Genomic DNA, 19,830 nt, shown 5'->3' with positions numbered 1-19,830 from the left:
GTGAAGCTTTCCCCCTGCAGGTGGGGATCAGGGGCTCAAACCTGAGTCCTTGCGCACTGTTAACACGTGCACTCAACCAGGTGCGCCACCACCCGGCCCCTCTATGCTCCTTCTGTGTGGAGCAGAGGTTCATCTCTTCCCTTCCTCTAGTTCAGTGAATTTCAAAATGGGTTTCTAGGCTCAAGTCATCAGCCAGGAACTTGCAAGAAATGCAAATGACCTACCGAATCTAAACCTCAGTGAGTCTCAGCAAGCCATGCTTTAGCGACTCCCTCAGGTGAGAGATGCAGCCCTGCTAAGGCAGGTTTGCTCTTAAGTCTTCACGTATGAGTCGCCTTCTTCTTCTTCTTCTTTTTTTTTTCCTCCAGGCTTATTGCTGGGCTCGGTGCCTGCACCATGAATCCACCGCTCCTGGAGGCCATTTTTCCCCCTTTTTGTTGCCCTAGTTGTTGCAGCCTCGTTGCGGTTATTATTGCCATTGTTGACGTTGCTTTGTTGTTGGATAGGACAGAGAGAAATGGAGAGAGGAGGGGAAGACAGAGAGAGAGGGGAGAGAAAGATAGACACCTGCAGACCTGCTTCACCGCCTGTGAAGCGACTCCCCTGCAGGTGGGGAGCCAGGGGCTCGAACCGGGATCCTTACGCCGGTCCCTGCGCTTTGCGCCACGTGCACTAAACCCACTGCGCCACCGCCCGACTCCCATTCTTCTTTTTCTTACCCCCTCAAATTAGTTGTAGTTTGTTTTTTTTTTCACTGGGAGGGATAATAGATTACAGTACAGTTGCTGGTACATGGGTACAATTTCTCATCTCCCCATGGCAAGTGTCTGCAAAACACTGTCACCTCCAACTTGGAGCCTTTTCATCATCGTGCACCAGGACCCCAAAGCCCTTTCCGTCCTTTTCCCAGAGTCCTTTGCTTTGGTGCAATACACCATGCTCAGTGCAAGCTTCAGTTTATGTTTCTCCTTTCAGTTTGTTTATTTATTTATGGATAGAGATGGAGGAATCCAGAGGAGGGGGGAGAGAGAGAGAGATACAGAGACACCTGCATCACTGCTTCACCACTTGTGAAGCGCCCCCCAGCAGGTGGGGACCAGAGGCATGAACCTGGGTCATTACATATGGTAACATGCAAACTGATACATTGCTGCCTATCCCCATACCCACATTTTCCCCCTCAGTTTCTGTGGGTCATGAACCTGAGTCCAGGTTAGCTGAGTCCTCTGCTCAGGTTCTCAGCATGCTGAATCAGAACCAGGGTTTCCAGCTCACCTGTGGCTCACGGTCCTCTGCAGGTTCGTTCAGGTTGATGGTAGAATGTCGTTCTCAGGGCTGGAAGACGGATGGTCCTGTTGTCTTGCTGGCTATCAGCCAGGGATTGCTCACAACTCCATAACCTTTCTTGGGTGCCATCAGAAATCTGTCAGCCACAGCCCAGAAATTTGCATTTTTCACAAGTCTCCAGCCTTGAACAGACTGCTTTCTGTGGTCTGTAGAGAGTAGGCTTGTTGAAGAACTTGAGGGTTATGGTTTTTAAGAAATGTTTCCCAATTAGAGTTGGGTTTGTTTTGAACATTGTCCTACTTTTGCTACTAAGACAGCAAAGCGTCATTTGCATGTAGTCATTTTATATAGTAAGACTTTACTGATCTGGATTAGTTTGTTTCTCAAAGTGTCATCTGACAATCTTGAATGTATGAGAAAAAAAATCCAAAGTACCCTTTGTAACACCAGGTAGCATCATAACTCTAATGACAGGCGGGTGTGTACTTGTACATAGATTCGTGGGTTTACTGTCGTTGACCTCTTGGTCACTTCCAAAGGTTGGCATTCCTACTGCTTCTGAGAGCCACATGAGTTCCAGGTTCCAAAGGATCTTGGGAAACGAATCTCTCTGTCTCTCTGTGCCTGTCTCTCTCTCATTCCAGATATATATGGGGATCTTGGCATTTTATGTTTATATAGCCTGTAAAGTTATGATGGTTTGATTTGTCCTTTAAAGGCCAGCTCTCTCTCTCTCTCTCTCTCTCTCTCTCTCTCTCTCTCAGGATATAATTGACACTGGCAAAACAATGCAGACCTTGCTTTCCATGGTCAAGCAGTATAATCCCAAGATGGTGAAGGTCGCGAGGTAAGTAAGACATTTTGACATATTTCTTCATTTGAAAAGGGATTAAATGATTGCTTCTTTGTAAGGGTGAATGTTTTCAGCTGTCACTTTCTGTCCCAAAAGTAAAGTAATCTAAAATAAGACTCAGTAAATATCCTTTGTAAACGATTCTCTAATAGTTTCATAAAGCCCTCCATTGTAGTCACCTCCTTGCCTGATTTTACTAACACTTAATTTTTTTTTTTTTTTTTTTTTGGCATGCCAATACAGAGACCTTGTCCTGGGTAATGTAACAGAGGGTTTGGGGCCTTCTTGTAATACTGAGACCAGAGATCCTAAGGTGGGGTTAGAAGGTGGTAGTAGGGGGCTGAGGACATAGTCTCATGGTCATGTGCAAAAAAACAAACTTCCATGCCTGAGGCACTGAAGGTCCCTTATTCAATCCCAGGTGCCACCATAAGCCAGAGCTGAGCAGAGCTCTGGTCAAAAAGAAAGAAAGAAGAAAGAAGGGAGTTGGGTGGTAGCACAGTGGGTTAAGTGCATGTGGCACAAAGCGCAAGGACTGGAGTAAGGATCCCGGTTCGAGTCCCCTGCTCCCGACCTGCAGGGGAGTCGCTTCACAGGCGGTGAAGCAGGTCTGCAGGTGTCTAACTTTCTCTCCCCTTCTCTGTCTTCACCTCCTCTCTCCATTTCTCTCTGTCCTACCCAACAATGACGACATCAATAACAACAACAATAGTAATAACTACAACAACAATAAAAACAACAGGGGCAACAAAAAGGAAATAAGTAAATAAATATTTTTAAAAATTCAAAAAAAAAAAAAAGAAAGAAAGAAGAAAGAAAACCCAGAAGGTGATAGGAAGGGATGGACCCTAAAATCTGGAGTTCCTGGAACTCCAGACTGTAGTGGGGCAGGGTTGCGTCTTGTTCTGTATTCACATTGAAAGCCTATAGTGTCTGCTTCCTTTCGTCTAAAACACCCTCACCTCCTGTCCTTTTCTGTGGGGTTTGAATATCGCTTTAGTCTACCTGTATTAATCCTCAGTTATCTTTTCATTCCCCGAACAACTCTATGGCAGTTACTTAGTATCTTTTCGTTTAGATGGGGGGGTTGTGGTGCGGGGGGGGGGGGGGGGGAGCAATCAGTGCCAGAGCTTCCTTGCTGCCCTAGCACCTCTCATGGGATGCTAACGCTCGAACCTGGGCCACACACAGGACAAGGCCCACACTCTACCCTCCTGCTATTTCCTCAATAGACAGGCAACCTGAGACATAGGGAACTGCCCAAAGACACAGAGCTGGTATGCTGTGGAGGTGAGGTTTAAGCCCAGACAACTGGCTCCAGATTCATGCTTCACTGCCTGGTGTTTTTTGGTTGAGAATTATCCACAGCTGTGTTTTTATTGTTTGTTTAGACTTTCATAATCTCATCCCTTTATTTTTAAGTCTTTGACCTGTCTGAAAATTTTGCGTAAGGGCCAGATAATGATCTAACTTTTTCCTATTTGTCCCCCATTTTTTTATGGGGGCGATACTGATTTATGCAGACAGTTCTTGTCACATGAGCCCAATTTATCTCCCAAGGGGAGGTGTGTGCAGATCATTTCCACCAACAACTTCGGTGAACCTGAATTTTCACAATAAACTTCTTGGATTTGCTTGATTTTTAACTTGCATCAGCCTGAATTTATGTGATATATAATGTCTGTCAGTTTATAATCTTGAGAATCATTTATTCTTTTTTTTAATTTTATTAATGAGAGAGAGGGAGAGAGAGGGAAAGGGAGAGGGAAAAGGAGAGGGAGAGGGAAAAAGAAAGGGAGAGGGAGAGAGAAAGAGAAAATACTAGGCATCACTCCAGTATGTGTGCTTCCAAGGATCTCATGATTGAGAGTCTAATGCTTTATCCACTGTACCACTCCTGGACCATTCAGTTATTCTGTAGGGTACGGTTTGAAGGCCACTCACAGGTAAAAATCTCTTAGCTTTTTTTTTTTTTTAATCTCAGTCTATTGTGGTTCTAACTAAATGTGAAAAGCTCACATGATGGACTAGAAGAAGAATGATTCAATTTCTAGTTCCACATAGCAATTAATTTTTTTTTAATTTCTTTACTGAGGGATTAATGTTTTACAGTTGACAGTAAACATTAGTTTGTACATGTATAATGTTTCTCATTTTTCCAGCATTTTTTTTTTTTTTTACCAGAGCACTGCTCACTTTTGGCTTGTGCTGGTGGGGTGGGGTGGGGTGGGGTGGGATGTTTGAATCTGGGTCTTTGGAGCCTCAGGCATGAGACTCTCTTTGCATAACCACTATGCTATCTCCCCTGCCCATACCTTAGGACATTTTAATGCATGTCTTTGTACTCTTTTGAAAAATAACTGTCTTATCAATTGCAGGTCCTTTAAAAAACTATAGTAAGTCTAAAGGCTGGAATAGTTCAGATGAAGAGTTGGGACATCTACATTTTGTAGATAGCTAGTAGGCCTATTTCAGTTATATTCCAAAGAGCCCATGACTGTGCTATTTTTTTTTTTCTGAGCCTGACATCTGATATGCAGGTGGATCCAAGTATTATCTGGGGAGATGATGTCATGGCTGGGAAAAGGACCAAAAAACTGGATCAGGAAAGAGAATAGCTCCCTAATATGGGAAAGGTGTATAAATATTATTAGCTGTAAACCCCATCCAGAGCCCTGCCCCACTAGGGAAAGAGAGAGATAGGCTAGGAGTATGGATCGACCTGCTAACACCCATGTTCAGCAGGGAAGCAATTACAGAAGCCAGACCTTCCACCTTCTGCACCCCATAATGACCCTGGGTCCATACTCCCAGAGGGATAAAAAATAAGGTGGCTATCAGGGGAGGGGATGGGATACGGAGTTCTGGTGGTGGGAGTTGTGTGGAGTTGTACCCCTGTTATCCTGTGGTTTTTGTCAGTGTTCCTTTTTATAAATAAAAATAAAAAAATAAACCTGCAGTGAGAAGTGCTATTGGTTTGTTAGAAAAGTCAGAACGTAGTTTTGCATAGAAAAAAATATACATCATGACATTTCTGACAATCCAATATTTATAACTGCTCTATATGTATATACTTTATAGTTGTGTTATTTCAATAACACATTTATATAAACATATGAAATTCAGGGTGAGAAACTTCTAGAGAATGAGAGCATCGTAAGCAGATATTCTAATATTTTCTTTCCTCAGCCTGCTATGCTTTTTTCGAATTATTTTATTGAGAGGTTAATGGTTCACAGTATAGTTTCTCATCTCCCTCTGCACAGTAGGTGTCTGCAAAACTCTCACCTCCAACTTAAGTCCATTTTCATCATCATGCGCTGTGGCTCCAGCACACTCTCCTCTGCTCCCTGCTCAGTCCTCTGCTTTGGTGTAATACAACACACCCAGTCCAAGTTTTTTTTATTTTTCCCCTTTGTTGCCTTTGTTGTTTTTTTATTATTGTTGTAGTTATTATTGATGTTGTCGTTGTTGTTGGATAGGACAGAGAGAAATGGAGAGAGGAGGGAAGACAGGGGGAGAGAAAGATAGACACCTGCAGACCTGCTTCACTGCTGTGAAGCGACTCTGCTGCAGGTGGGGAGCCGGGGGCTCCATCCAGGATCCTTATGCCGGTCCTTGCACTTCGCACCACGTGCTCTTAACCTGCTGTGCTACTGCCCGACTTCCCCCAGTCCAAGTTTCACCTTGTGTTTTCCCTTTCTGTCCTTGTTTAAGTTCCACCTATAAGTGAGATCATCTGGTATTTGACCTTCTCTTTTTGGCTCATTGCGATTAACATGATTTCTTCAGGTTCCATCCAAGATGAAACAGGATGTGACTTGCCTTTTTTGACAACCAAATAGTATTCCACTGTATGTATGTATGTATGTGTGTGTGTGTGTGTGTGTATATATATATCACAACTTTCTCAGCTACTGATCTGTCAGTGGGCATCTGAGTTGCTTCCAAGTTTGGGCTATTACAAATTGTGCTGCTATGAACATAGATGTTTATAGATCTCTTTGGATGGATGTTTTGGTTCCTTTGGGTAGGTGTTTTATCTAGAAGAGTCTATCTGAGTCATAGGAAAAGTCTATTGCCAATGTTTTGAGAAATCTCTAGACTGTTTCCCACAGGAGTTGGACTAATTTCCATCCCCACCAGCAGCGTAGAAGGGTTCCTCCTTCCCCCCCATATTCTTGCCAACACTTGTTTCTGTCCTTGCTAATGTGTAAAGTGACATCTCATTGTTGGCTTTTTGTGCATTTCTCTGATAAGTATTGATTCTCAGTCTTTTTTTTCATATCTGTTGGTCCTCAGAACCTTAATGTTTTCTTTTTTTTGCTATGTTTAGTGAGTTCTTTATATCTTTTGATTTTTAGCCTTTTATCCCCCATTCTATATGGTGTCTTTATTATTTTTTCCATTTTTAATTTGTGATTAAAGATAGATTATAATATTCTAAGATTACAGGGTACAGTTCCGCACCTCCACCTCCCAGAGATGACACCAGAGTTCTCATAAGTTGTAAAAACAATTTGCTCCCTCCCCCCCCAAGTTTATGTGTATCATTTCTATCTAGATTCCATGTAGGAGTGAAACCATTCAGTAGTTGTCTTTCATCTGTTTAAACTTACTTCACTAAGCATCATCACCTTCCATTCCATCCATTTTGTACCAAAGGACACAATAACATCTTTTTCATTGTGTAGTAATACCCCACGGGTTATATAGCCCATAACTTCTTTAGCCAATCATCTGTTGGTGGACATTTAGGCTGCTTCCATTCTTTGGTTATTGTGAGCAATGCAGCTATCATAGGGGTGTGTATGTCTGTAGGATGTCTTTCTGTTTTGGTGATGGTTCTTTTTGCTGTGCAGAAGCTTTTCCATCTGATGTAGTTCCACTGGTTTATTTTTGTTTTTCATGCTGTTGTACTTGAGTCTTTGAAAACTTTTGCACAGAGTGTCCATGTCTTTAATCCTTTTGCAGTTGACTTTTGTGCATGGTGATATGTAGTGGTCCTGTTTCCTTTGTCTCCATGTTTTAACCCGGTTTTACCTACAATATTTGTTGAAGACTCTTCCTTTCTCCGTTTAATGATTTTTGGGTCCCTTGTCACAAAGAAAAAAAAATAGGTGACCAGACATGTAGGGGTATGATCTAACTTTTATTAACTTAATGGCTCAAACTATTTGTTGACTGTCTTTTCGTAAGAGTTATTTATTGTATATGAGAGAGGTTTATGTAAGACACACGGAGAGGAAGGCCAGCCAGAGTAGCACCCTGGCACACGCAGTGCTAGACATTGAACCGGGAACTTCACGCACACAAGTCCAGCGCTCTACCAGTTGAGGTGTTTGCCCAGCCACTGTTGAACATCTTTGAGTCTGGGTAAACCTTCTCATGGGTCACATGTCAGCAGTGTGTCCTTTGTGGACTCTGCTGATAGTTGTAAGTGATCCACGTGTAAAACTTTTTTCTTTTCTTTTTTTTTTCCCTCCAGGATTATCGCTGAGGCTTGGTTGCCTGCACTACCAATCCACTGCTCCTGGAGGCTATTTTCTCCCCTTTTGTTGCCCTTGCCCTTGTTATTATTATTGTTGTTATTGATGTTGTCCTTGTTGGATAGGGCAGAGAGAAATGGAGAGAGGAGGGGAAGACAGAGGGGGAGAGAAAGATAGACACCTGCAGACCTGCTTCACCACCTGTGAAGTGACCCCCCTCAGGTGGGGGAGCCAGGGGCTCGAACTGGGATCCTTGCTCAGGTCCTTGTGCTTTGTACCATATGCGCTTAACCTATTGCGCTACCAGCTGGACCCCCCCCCCTTTTTTAAAAAATCTTTAATACAGGGTTTCAGGAATGGAGAACAGAGTTGTGGACATTGTGATAAAGGAGCGGTGGGGTAGATATGACTATAGCAGTAACATCCAGGAACTTATGTGGTAGAAAATTCTGGGTTTTTTTTTAATATTTTATTTTATTTATTTATTCCCTTTTGTTGCTCTTGTTGTTTTATTGTTGTAGTTATTATTGTTGTTGTCGTCATTGTTGGATAGGACAGAGAGAAATGGAGAGAGGAGGGGAAGACAGAGAGGAGGAGAGAAAGATAGACACCTGCAGACCTGCTTCACCGCCTGTGAAGCGACTCCCCTGCAGGTGGGGAGCCGGGGTTCGAACCGGGATCCTTATGCCGGTCCTGTGCTTTGCGCCACCTGCGCTTAACCCGCTGCGCTACAGCCCGACTCCCTGTTTTGTTTTGTTTTTTACTTAAAATTAAAAAAATAACAATAGTTTTTTTTTAATTTTTTAAATATTTATTTTATTTATTTATTCCCTTTTGTTGCCCTTGTTGTTTTATTGTTGTAGTTATTAATGTTGTTGTCGTTGTTGGATAGGACAGAGAGAAATGGAGAGAGGAGGGGAAGACAGAGAGGAGGAGAGAAAGATAGACACCTGCAGACCTGCTTCACCACCTGTGAAGCGACTCCCCTGCAGGTGGGGAGCCGGGGTTCGAACCGGGATCCTTATGCCGGTCCTTGTGCTTTGCGCCACCTGTTCTTAACCCGCTGCGCTACAGCCCGACTCCCAACAACAATAGTTTTTATGAGAAAGAAACCAGAGGACCTATCAGCTTTGGAAATATTGGCACTAGGATCCAAACCTGGTGCCTCAGGCTAGCAAGCCCTGTGTTAGAACCCTGAACTATCATGCCAACCCAGAGCTCTACGGGGTTGGGTTATTTAGAACAGAGCACAGAGCCGGGAGAGGAGGACGCCAGGCTTCTGGATGTTGGGTGAGTGGTGTGGAGCAGGACATTGTGGACTGAAGCTGGCTGAGAAGCTAGGGGGCCCTGAACCGAGTGATACAGAAGTATTCCTTTACCTGAGCTGTTGTCCTTTATTGAGAAAGGTATATTTTGCCATTCAAGCTCCTTTCTATGTGGCATTTTGCATTTCGGCTGTATTTTGTTCTATTCTTGTGGAGTCAAGTGAAAACATGATTGTGTTTCTTCCCCCACTGTGGCTGGTTTGTTACTTCTCAGTGGGAGTGGAGTCCAACTGTATCTTTTGTCCAATTACTGGAAGAGAATTGTGAAGATTTGATTAGATGATCCCTTGGAGGCTAAGGCTTAGGTCAGATCTTCTCTGTGCTGGCTACATATTAGAATCACCTGAGAGGTTTAGCAAGCAGGCTCCAGTGAGAGTGTTTGGCAGATACCTATCATGGTGAGATGAGAAATTATACCCATGTGACAACAGCTGTACTTAGAGACATAAACCATTAATAACCCCCCCAGTAAAAAAAAAAAAAAAGAAAGAAAGAAAGAAATCAGCTTGTTTGTGATTCTGATGTAATTGGTCAGGGGTATGGCTTGGATTTCAGAATTTTGTTTTGCTTTTTTTCTTCTTCTTCTAGATGCTTCTGAAGTGCAGCTTAGAGTGAGAATCCTGTTAGACCCTTCCCATTCGCTACATTTATTTATCTGGGAAGTATGAAATCATAGGTCGTTTTGGGATTGCCTTTATGGCATAGAAAGGCTTTCAAAGTGCCCGCTACAGAATTTTTTTTTTCTTTTTAATTGGCTACAAAATTACAGTGAAGAGCATTTGGGTTACAAAATCAACTTTTATTAGAACTGACTCATCCTCCTTGCAGGTTTTCCTCTGAAGAATGTCACATGAGCTGCTTGAGCAGGGTGGCTTGTTTTTAACCTGAAGTTCTTTTGTGAACTTTGCAGTCTGGGAGGCTAGAGCATTGGATTTATAAGGATGAGGTCCCGAGTTCAGTCTCTCTTAGCATGCGTGCCAAAGTGATGTTATGTTGCACATGCTCGCTCTTTCTCTCTCTCTCTCTCTTTCTCTCTCTCTCTCTTTCTCTCTCTCTCTCTCTTCTCCTCTCTCTTCTCTCTCTCTGTCTCTTCTCCTCTCTCTCTCTTCTCCCCTCCCTCTTCCCTCCCTCTCCCCATTTCCCTTGTGTTAATTTATTTTTCATCTTGAAAGGTGCTTGGGGCTAGGGAGACAGTTTAGGTTATGCAAAGAAACCTTCATGCCTGAGGCTGCAGGGTCCCACGTTCAATTCCCAGCACCACCATAAGGCAGAGCTGAGCAGTGCTCTGGTCTCTCTCCCCTCTCTCTATATCTCTCATTAAAATAAATCAATGCAATATATTTTTTTAAAGGTGATGCTTGCCTCTGATACACCATTTGTTTTAGGGTTGTATTTCTAGGAATTCTGGACTAGGAACGCTTATCTTTTTACCTTTGCTCATTGCAACACTTGACCATCTTCCTGTCTCTCACTTCCCGTGATGGTGTGTGGGAAGTCTGGATGCAGCCCTCCCAGAACAGTACTTGAAATGCCAGCTGGAGATCCCGTGAACTCGCCGTACCCCTGTCCAGTGACCCCATAATTTAGTTCTCCAGGTCATACTCTTCCCCCTTCCTTCCTTCCTTCCTTCCTTCCTTCCTTCCTTCCTTCCTTCCTTCCTGTCTTTCTTTCTCTCTCTTTTTATTATAGTGTTTATACTGATATGTTAAACACTAGCCATAGTATGTGAAATATAGATGAAACTGTCTTTCAGAACAACAACGTTCTCTTTCATAATGCCCTGTAGTGTCTTCTCCCCATGTCACATATCACATTTTGTAATTAACAGCCTGTTGGTGAAAAGGACCCCTCGAAGTGTTGGATACAGACCAGACTGTAAGTGAATGACTTTTTTTTTTCTTTGTCAATCATTTAACCCAAACACATTTTCTATGGAATGATTTAGAGTCATTTCAGAGAATGTTTGTAAAGAGGGCATGCTCACCAGGTATTAGATTTGAAAGTGATGCTTTCTGTATCTAAATGATGAATTGTGCTTCTTTTCAGTTGTTGGATTTGAAATTCCAGACAAGTTTGTTGTAGGATATGCCCTTGACTATAATGAATACTTCAGGGATCTGAACGTAAGTAATGCTTCTTTTTCTCACTCTCATTTTTCAGAGCCCATGTGAAATTTTTCAAAAGAGAAGGATTGTTTTCTTTTTCTTCCCAGCACCTCATAATTTGACCAGAGTGATGGTTCCCATTAGGCTCATAAAGCTGTAGTCAAGTGCGGACGTCCTTAGAGCTGGAACAGGGCCAGGCTACGGTGACACTTCTTGCTGGCTCAAACAGTTGGACAGCTTTAATATCCAATCACTGTCCTATTCTAATTTCACTTGACAGATGTGGTCTTAAGTAAGAAATAAATGAACTAGTTTACTTCTTTTTGATTTATTTTCCTTCAAGTTCCCACCTGCTAGCCAAGAAGCAGGAGTCCAAAGGATAGCTTATGGGCCGAGGTGGGGAAAATGAGGGAGCCTACGCAGACCGGTTTGTTTAGTGAAGAAAAACCCTATCGTATAGTAGTATTTTTGCATAAGCTATGGTTGTTCTTGCCATGTTGTTCCTGAATGGTCTGATGTGGATTTATTTCTGATCCTTTTTTTTTTCTCTCCCTTTTTGTAGCATGTTTGTGTCATTAGTGAAACTGGAAAAGCAAAATACAAAGCCTAAGGCAGTGGAGTCCCTATTGAGTTTGGAAACAGCTGAAGCACCACAGAAAATCAGCAGCAAACCTTCGAAATGTTCTAGTTCTGTGTTCAGCTGCGTGGTAGAACTCATTGCATGTGTGTCCTATGAAATTCTATCTGTTCGGTATTTTAGAAATGTCAACTGCTGCATCCCTGAGAACTCTTTATTTGCTCTATTAACCTACAGACTCTCGGTTCCCTTGGGGTGAACTGACGTTTGACTTGTGAATGAAGAAAAAAAAAATGTCTTAAGCCACACCACTGTTGAATGAAAAATATTGAAATGGTATCTCTAAGAAACATTTAAAGAGAAGATATATTAGTTTTTTAATTGGTATTTTAATGTTTCTATATTCATGAAAGAACCGAAGTGATTGAATATTGTTAATCATGCTGCTAGGAATTTAGAAGCAGAGACATTCTATTGGTTGGTCTATATGGGTTGGAATTACTGTAGGAAGGTTTCAGTAGTATTAACTGTATTTTTCTGCTTGTTCATTTTATTTCCTGTGACCCTTTGTCAACAGTTCCTTTCAAATACAGGTCAAAACGCTTTATCACTTCATGAATTTGTTAATGTTAAAATCATTAAAGTAATGTCTCTTTAAAAGAAACGATCCCCATCTATCATTTCTCTACAAATTAACATACCATAGCTGTCAGCTGGTTGCCTTTTTCTTGTGTTTTAAGTTCTGAGTTTTTAGAAATAATGTATTTATTTAATAGAGATAGAAATTGAGAAGGAAGGGGGCCATAGAGTGAGGGAGAGGAATAGAGACACCTGCAGCACTGTTTCACCACCTGTGAAGTCTCCGCCCTGCAGATGCGACCAGGGGCCTGGACCTGGGTCTTTGTGGACTGTAACGTGCACTCAACTGGGTGCACCACTACCTGGCCCCCTTATGTATTAAGTTTTTTAATAGTTATTTGTTTATTCCTTTTTGTTGCCCTTGTTTTATTGTTGTAGTTACTGTTGTTATTGATGTCGTCATTGTTGGATAGGACAGAGAGAAATGGAGAGAGATGGGGAAGACAGAGAGGGGGGGGGGAGAGAAAGACAGACACCTGCAGACCTGCTTTTCATCGCTTGTGAAGAGACTCCCCTGCAGGTGGGGAGCCGGGGGCTTGAACTGGGATCCTTACGCTGGTCCTTGCACTTTGCACCACCTGCGCTTAACCTGCTGCACTACTGCCTGACTCCCATATATTAAATTTTAACAGCCAGTTCAAAAGTAATTGCCACCAAGCTCAGCAAATAATATCTGGTAGAATTTTTATTATTCTTAGTGATTTAATAATGATTTACAAAATTATAAGATAATAGGGGTATAATTCCAAACAGTTCCCACCACTAGAGTTCTGTGTCCCATTCCCTCCAATGGAAACTTCTCTATTCTTTATCCCTTTGGGTGTATGGACCAAAATTCTTTATGGGGTGCAGAAGTCTGGCTTCTGTAATTGCTTCTCCGCTGGACTATGTGGAGGACTTGGTTGGTTCCAAGTCCTTACTTTAGAGCCATGAAGACATGAAGTTTCACATGGTATCGTTCACTGCCTTCAACTCTGCTGACATCTCTGGACTTCCTTTTCCCCCCTTTTCTCTACTACATTGTTTAGATTGCGAATTCACCTGCAGCTCAAGTTTGTTTTCAGACACATACTGTTAGCTTCTTGGTGTAGATAACATTCTCTTGATTAAAAAGACAGCAAACAAAGCCTTTTTGTTTTGGTTTTCTGGGAACTGACAGGAAAAAAAAAAAAAAACCTCAAACCAAAATTCTTAGTTTCTTCTCTGCTCCAGGGAAGATATGAACCTTGTGAACCAACCAGCGATATTTGTTTTTCAGATTCTGCTGTCACTCCCAGCAGAATAATAATAATTATTATCATTTGCAGTGATCTAGAACTTCCAAATTTTTAAAACTTTTCTCACTTCTGTTGCCTCATTCCATCTTTTGTATTATTTTATTTATTTATTTTCCCCTTTTGCTGCCCTTGTTGTTTTTATTGTTGTTGTTGTTGTTATTGATGTTGTCGTCATTGGATAGGACAGAGAGAAATGGAGAGAGGAGGGGAAGACAGAGGGGAGAGAAAGACAGACACCTGCAGACCTGCTTCACCGCCTATGAAGCGACTCCCCTGCAAGTGGGGAGCCGGGGGCTCAAACACGGATCCTTGCTCAGGTCCTTGCACTTCACACCACATATGCTTGACCTGCTGTGCTACTGCCTAACTCCCACTGCTTAGCTCTGGCTTATGGTAGTGCCAGAGATAGAACCTGGGACCTTAGAGCCTCAGACATTGAAGTCTTTTGTATATCTATTATGTTGTCTCCTCAGCCCCTCTCCCTTTTAAAATATTATTCTTATTATTTTACCAGAGCACTGCTCAACTCTGGCTTATGGTGGTGTGGGGGATTGAACCTGGGACTTTGGAGCCTCAGGCATGAGAGGTCTCTGCAGAGCCATTATGTTTATCTACCCTCCTCCCACTTTTTAAATATTTCATTATTTATTGGATAGAGACAGAAACTGAAGGGGGAGGGGAGATAGAGAGGGAGAAAGAAAGACACTTGCAGACCTGCTTCACCAATGCAGGTGGGGACTTGAGCATTGTAACGTGCACTCAGCTAGGTGCAACACCACCAGCCTCTAAAGCAATAAGCTATTTCATCAGCCCAACATTGCTCCTTCTCCTTCCTCTCCTCCTTCTCCCCCCTTCAATGAGACAGAGAGAGAGAGAGAGAGAGAGAGAGAGAGAGACCACAGCACCAAAATTTCCTTTAACACAGTGGAGGGGAGGCTCAGTCCTGGGTCTTGCATATGGCAAAGCAATGCGTACTGTCCAGGTCAGCTGTCACCAGCCTTCTACACCTCTCCTTTTGGTGCCTCACACCTTCCAAAACTCCCCCCTGCTTTGCCTCCCGGCCTCTATAGCTGCTGTCCCATCTGCCTGGGATGAGTGTGGCAGGCTCACTTTGGACCTTGGTGTCCATGCTCCCTGCCCTCCCTCTCTGACAGCTTGGAAGTCACTGCGCTGCCTTCGCTGGGCTTGCTGCCTCTTAGTCCTCAGCACAGCCCAGTGGTTGCTGCCTTGACTGCGCCGCTCTGCCTGGAAGGAAATAGGCCAGAACAGAGAGGGTAGGACTTAAGAGAGCATGCGCTAGATCAGCTTCCCTGGTCCCAAAGAGTGATGTGACCCAGAATGGACAGTGCTCATAAGTGGTGGACCGTCCCACTCACCCCATGCTCCATCCAGCAAAGTGCTTTTTTTATCTCTGCTCAAAGTTGGGGAGGCGAGGCTGCAAGTGTCCTGCTTTTCCAAACCAGGGAGACAGATAACAGACTGCCTCACAGTGGCCCCCGTAACTGCTAATCTTGGTGCCCGGGAGGTAACATAATAGTTCTGTGAAAACACCCCCAGGCCCAGACTCCCAGGTTCAGTCCCCAACACAACCACAAGCCAGAGCTGAGCAGTGTTTGGGGGGTGGGGTCAGGGGAGACTACTTACTTTATCACGTGCGTGGCAGGATCACAGGGCATTTTTGGACACTTGGATGAGGCTGCACTTGACCTTGTTTGTCTGGCTTGTGTGGCGACATGCACAGCGGAATTGTCTATTAAGCACTTGCTCCATCGATCACTTGTCTGTGCCATCTCCATGAGGGCAGGGCTTCGACAGTCACGGTCACTGCTGCATCCTCAGTGCCTAAAAGGAATGCCTGGATGGGGGACGGTAGGTGGTGCACCTGGCTGAGCACACGCATTACCATGGACAAGGACCTGGGTTCAAGCCCCCGCCCGGTACCTGTAGGGGGAAGGCATCATGAGTAGTGAATCGGGTGTCTATCTTCCTCTCTCCCTCTCTATCTCCCCTCTCAATTTCTCTCTGCCCTATCCAATAAAATAGGGAAAAAATGGCCGCCAGGAGCAGCGGATTCATAGTGCTGGCACTGAGCCCCAGCAATAACTCTGGAAGCATGCATAAATAAATAATAAATAAATCTTGGAAGGCACCTCTGGAGTGGTACAGTGGACCTAAGTTGGAGGTGAGAGTGTTTTGCAGAGGTTGTATCCATGTGTCAACAACTGTACTACCAACCATTAGCCACCCCTCCAATAAAATGATGAAAGAAACTTATCCCAGTTTTCTATCTAGAGACATACAGACCCAGAGAGGTAGCCTGGTTTTCCAACATCACACAGCTAGTAAGTGGCAGGTGAAGAATTTGGACCCAAACTATCTTATTTCAGAACATGTTCTCTTGAAAGCTTGTTTGGAGGTTCTAGCAGGGGAGCGCAGCTACTTGTATACCCTCGACCAAAGACCCGGCCCATCTATTTGGGGGAAGGCCATCCTCTTTGACCAAGTGCACAGCTTTGGGAGGGACGCACATGGAGCGGTGAGAGAGGAAGGAAGGGGACACCTGCCTAGCCAGCCAGATCAGCCGAATCAACCCCGGTGAACGATGGGGTTGTTGACAGATGTCGCAGCCAGATCACCCTCACATCCAAAGAACATGCTCTCTTAATTCATTACTACTCAGTCTTTTCATGCCCACTTCCCACATGGACATAAACACAGTAGCATCACAGAGAGAAATATTAAGCTCACTGAAGGCAGTGATTCCAAAGAACTTGGACACCCAAATAGCTTTTTGAGGTCACAGCTGAGCTTTCAGAATGTGGTAGATGTACACAATGGAATATTACTCAGCAATTAAGAATGATGAAGTCACCTTCTTCACCTCCACTTGGATGGAGTTTGAATGATGTGTATGAGAGTGATCTCACTCGGGGGCAGAACTTAAGGAGCAAGAACTAAAAGGGAGGGACATGAAGTAAAACCTGGACTACTGGTGTCAAAGCAAAGGACTCTGGGGTAGGAGGCAGAAAGGGGGGTAGGATGAGGGCTTTCAGGTCTTGGTATATGATGATGGACCTAATTCCTTCCTCAGGCACTAGAGAACATCTTCAAAGACATTTGCAGAATTCCTCTGATGCGATCTGCACATTTTTCTGCTAGTTCTTTTACGATCTTGTGGGCAGCTTCAGACAAAATCGCTTCCCTGCATGGAAGAGCTGGATGTGTTCTTTGTCGTTTTCAAATGTGACGTTTGCAGACACTTCAAAGCACTTGAAAGAGTGATGATGCTTTTTTTAATGGTTTTTCATTGCTGATTGTAATTTCAAGCATCACTGATAAAAACAGCCAAATGAAATCTCAGCTTTTCTCTTTTACACAGTCTGGGGGGTGCTTCGGAATGGGCTTCCTAACATTTTTTTTTTCTGTTCCTTTCATCCTGGCAGGATCTGAGAGCTCTGAACATAAATCAAAAGGTTTGGGTAGACTACACAGGGCTTCTAGAACATTTTTCCTGCCTCTTTCTGCTGGCTTCTATGTCCTCTTGTGCTCACACTATTTTTTTTTTCTCCTTTAAAGATCAGTTGATTTATTATTAACACAAGATAGAGAGTAGAGAAGAAAACCAGAGTATCACTGTGGCATATGTGATGCCAGGGAGTGGATTTAGAACCTCATGCATCCAAGTCCAGTGCTCTATCTGCTGCACTACCTTCCGGACCGCCCCCATACTTTCTTTTTCAGCTTTTCCCTCCCTGGAACCCCAAGACATTAGACAGATGCCTTGTATTCTTCCTGCCTTGTCGAATTTACTCCCAGTAACCCTGGAGAACAGTATCAGAAACCAGGACCTTCTGTAACTGCTTCCCCGCTGAACATGGGCGTTGACGGGTCGGTCCATACTCCCAGTCTGCCTCTCTCTTTCCCTAGTAGGGTGGGTCTCTGGGGAAGCTGAGCTCCAGGACACATTGGTGGGGTCTTCAATCCAGGGAAGCCTGGCCAGCATCCTGGTGGCATCTGGAATCTGGTGATTGAAAAGAGAGTTAACATAAGAAGCCAAACAAATTGTTGAGCAATCATGGACCCAAAGCTTGGAATAGTGGAGAGGAAGTGTTAGGGAGGTACTCACTGCAAACTCTAGTGTACTTCTGCTTTCAGGTATATATTTTGCAGTAGTTTATGGATACGTGTGCACATAAGCTCTCTCACCCTCAACGACCCTGGGTCCATGCTCCCAGAGGGCTAGAGAATGGGAAAGCTATCATGGGAGGGGGTGGGTTATGGAGATTGGGTGGTGGGAATTGTTTGGAGTTGTACCCCTCCTACCTTATGTTTTTGTTCATTAATCCTTTCTTAAATAAAAAATTAAATATTTCATAGAATCCAAAAAAAAAAAAAAAAAAACCAGGACCTGGGGGCTGGATGTGCTTAGTGATACTGGGATGACCTTGCTTCTCACACCTCCAAATGGTCGGATCCATGAAATGTAAATGGACACACTAGTGATTTGCAAAATTATAAGATAATAGGGGTATAATTCCACACTGTTCCCACCACCAGGGTTCTGTGTCCCCATCCCCTTTCAGCAAAAACTGCAATAGTTCTCCCAAGGTCACAGATATGGGCTGACTATATACTTAAATCTCTCTCTCTCTCATCTATATCTATCTATCTATCTATCTATCTATCTTCCCATTTTTTAATTCACTTCTATGTCCATGCCTTCATTTCCCTTCTAAGTCACAGATAAACCTATTACTACTTCTGAGTATCCTTCCTTTTTCCTCTTCCCCCTCAGATAAGCAAAACAGTCCCTGACTTCCTCTGGTGTTTTCTAGTCTCTCTTCCCCTTCAGTGATGGTATAAAAACAAAGGTTCCTGGTAACAAACATTTTGGGTCCCAGTGAAAGTGGGTTCAGAGACCTCTCTGGTCATCTTCCCTTAACATTTTTCCCTTCTGGAAGCAGGGACCAAATTTATTTTTATTTTTATTTTTGCCTCCAGGGTTATCGCTAGGGCTCGGTGCCTGCACCAGAAGCCACTGCTCCTGGAGGCCATTTTTTCCCTTTTGTTGTCCTTGTTGTTTTGTCATTGTTGTGGTTATTATTGTTGTTGTTATTGATGTCATTGTTGGTGGATAGGACAGAGAGAAAGAGAGAGAGGAGGGGAAGACAAAGAGGAGGAGAGAAAGATAGACACCTGCAGACCTGCTTCACCCTCTGTGAAGTGACTCCCCTGCAAGTGGGGGGCGGGGGGCTCAAACCAGGATCCTTACACCAGTCCTTGTGCTTCACACCATGTACACTTAATTCGATGTGCTACCACCCGACCTCCCCCCAATTTCTTTTTGAGGTGCAGAAGGTTGGAGTTCTAGCTTCTGTAATTGCTTCTCCACTGAACATGGCTGTTGGCAGGTAGATCCATACCCCCAGCCTATTTTCTCTCTTTCCCTAGTGGGGTAGAGCTCTGGAGAGGTGAGGTTCCAGGACATAGTGGTGAGATCATCTGCCCTCCCAGGGAGGTCAGGATGGAATTGTGGTAGCATTTTCAAGTTGGTGCCTGAAAGGCAGTAAGATACACAACAGTACAAAATATTTACTAGACAGGAACCAAAGAGTAGGAATAGAGTGAATGCGAATAGGGGCCCTAGAGCAGAAAGGAGCCATGACTTTAATAATCTTTGCTTGAGCTTAATAGCTAACATGGAGGTGGACTAGAAATACTGTCTTGGAGGATGATGGAAGAGTAGCAACAAGAACTTGAAAGCCAGGTTAGAGTTGAGAGTGGCTCCCTAACTTGAAAAAAAACAACTATTAGTACCATTAATTGTTTACCACAGTGATCTGACTCAGGGCATATATATATTAGTATCTAGCACAGGAGCCTATAAATCTCCAAGTCCCTGTCAGTCTGAGCTCACAGCCCATGGCCACAGCTGGAAACATTCTAGGCTAGACTCATTTCAGGACCAGTCTTCCTGGAATGGCATAGGAGGATGACCCAGCCTCCCTTTAGAGAGTTGGGGCAGTTCTTACCATTACTATGTTATAGTGAGGGCAAAGTCCTGGAGAGGCCCCACAAAAGGGTTTGTGATGATATTCCTGATGGTAGTGATCTATTAGAGGTCTAGGCCCATCATATCTAAGGGGGAATCCAAAGACTCCCCTGGACTAAGACCCCCACATGACTAGGCGGCCTGGTATCAGCCAAAAAGGCCACCATTAAGTGCGTCAGTCTCTTGCCCTTTTCCAGTTTTTGTAGTCCCTTCTTTATCTGACAAG

General features: G+C 43.7%; 1 protein-coding gene across 2 annotated transcripts in view; it reads left to right on the top strand.

Moving 5' to 3' along the window:
• Positions 1–12,300, top strand: part of HPRT1 (hypoxanthine phosphoribosyltransferase 1) — a 70,303-nt gene extending 58,003 nt beyond the window's left edge. For both annotated transcript variants that reach the window (XM_060183180.1, XM_007517003.3), the window contains 4 exons: positions 2,052–2,134; positions 10,783–10,829; positions 11,001–11,077; positions 11,622–12,300. In XM_060183180.1, coding sequence (XP_060039163.1) covers positions 2,052–2,134; positions 10,783–10,829; positions 11,001–11,077; positions 11,622–11,669 — 255 coding nt within the window. In that variant the 3' untranslated portion in view covers positions 11,670–12,300. The remainder of the gene's footprint in view (positions 1–2,051; positions 2,135–10,782; positions 10,830–11,000; positions 11,078–11,621) is intronic.
• Positions 12,301–19,830: the final 7,530 nt, after the last annotated feature.

Source organism: Erinaceus europaeus, chromosome X (assembly GCF_950295315.1).
Source record: "Erinaceus europaeus chromosome X, mEriEur2.1, whole genome shotgun sequence".
Taxonomy (NCBI): Eukaryota; Metazoa; Chordata; class Mammalia; order Eulipotyphla; family Erinaceidae; genus Erinaceus; species Erinaceus europaeus.
The sequence above is the reverse complement of the archived record's forward strand: the minus strand, read 5'-3'. Positions and strand labels throughout refer to the sequence as shown.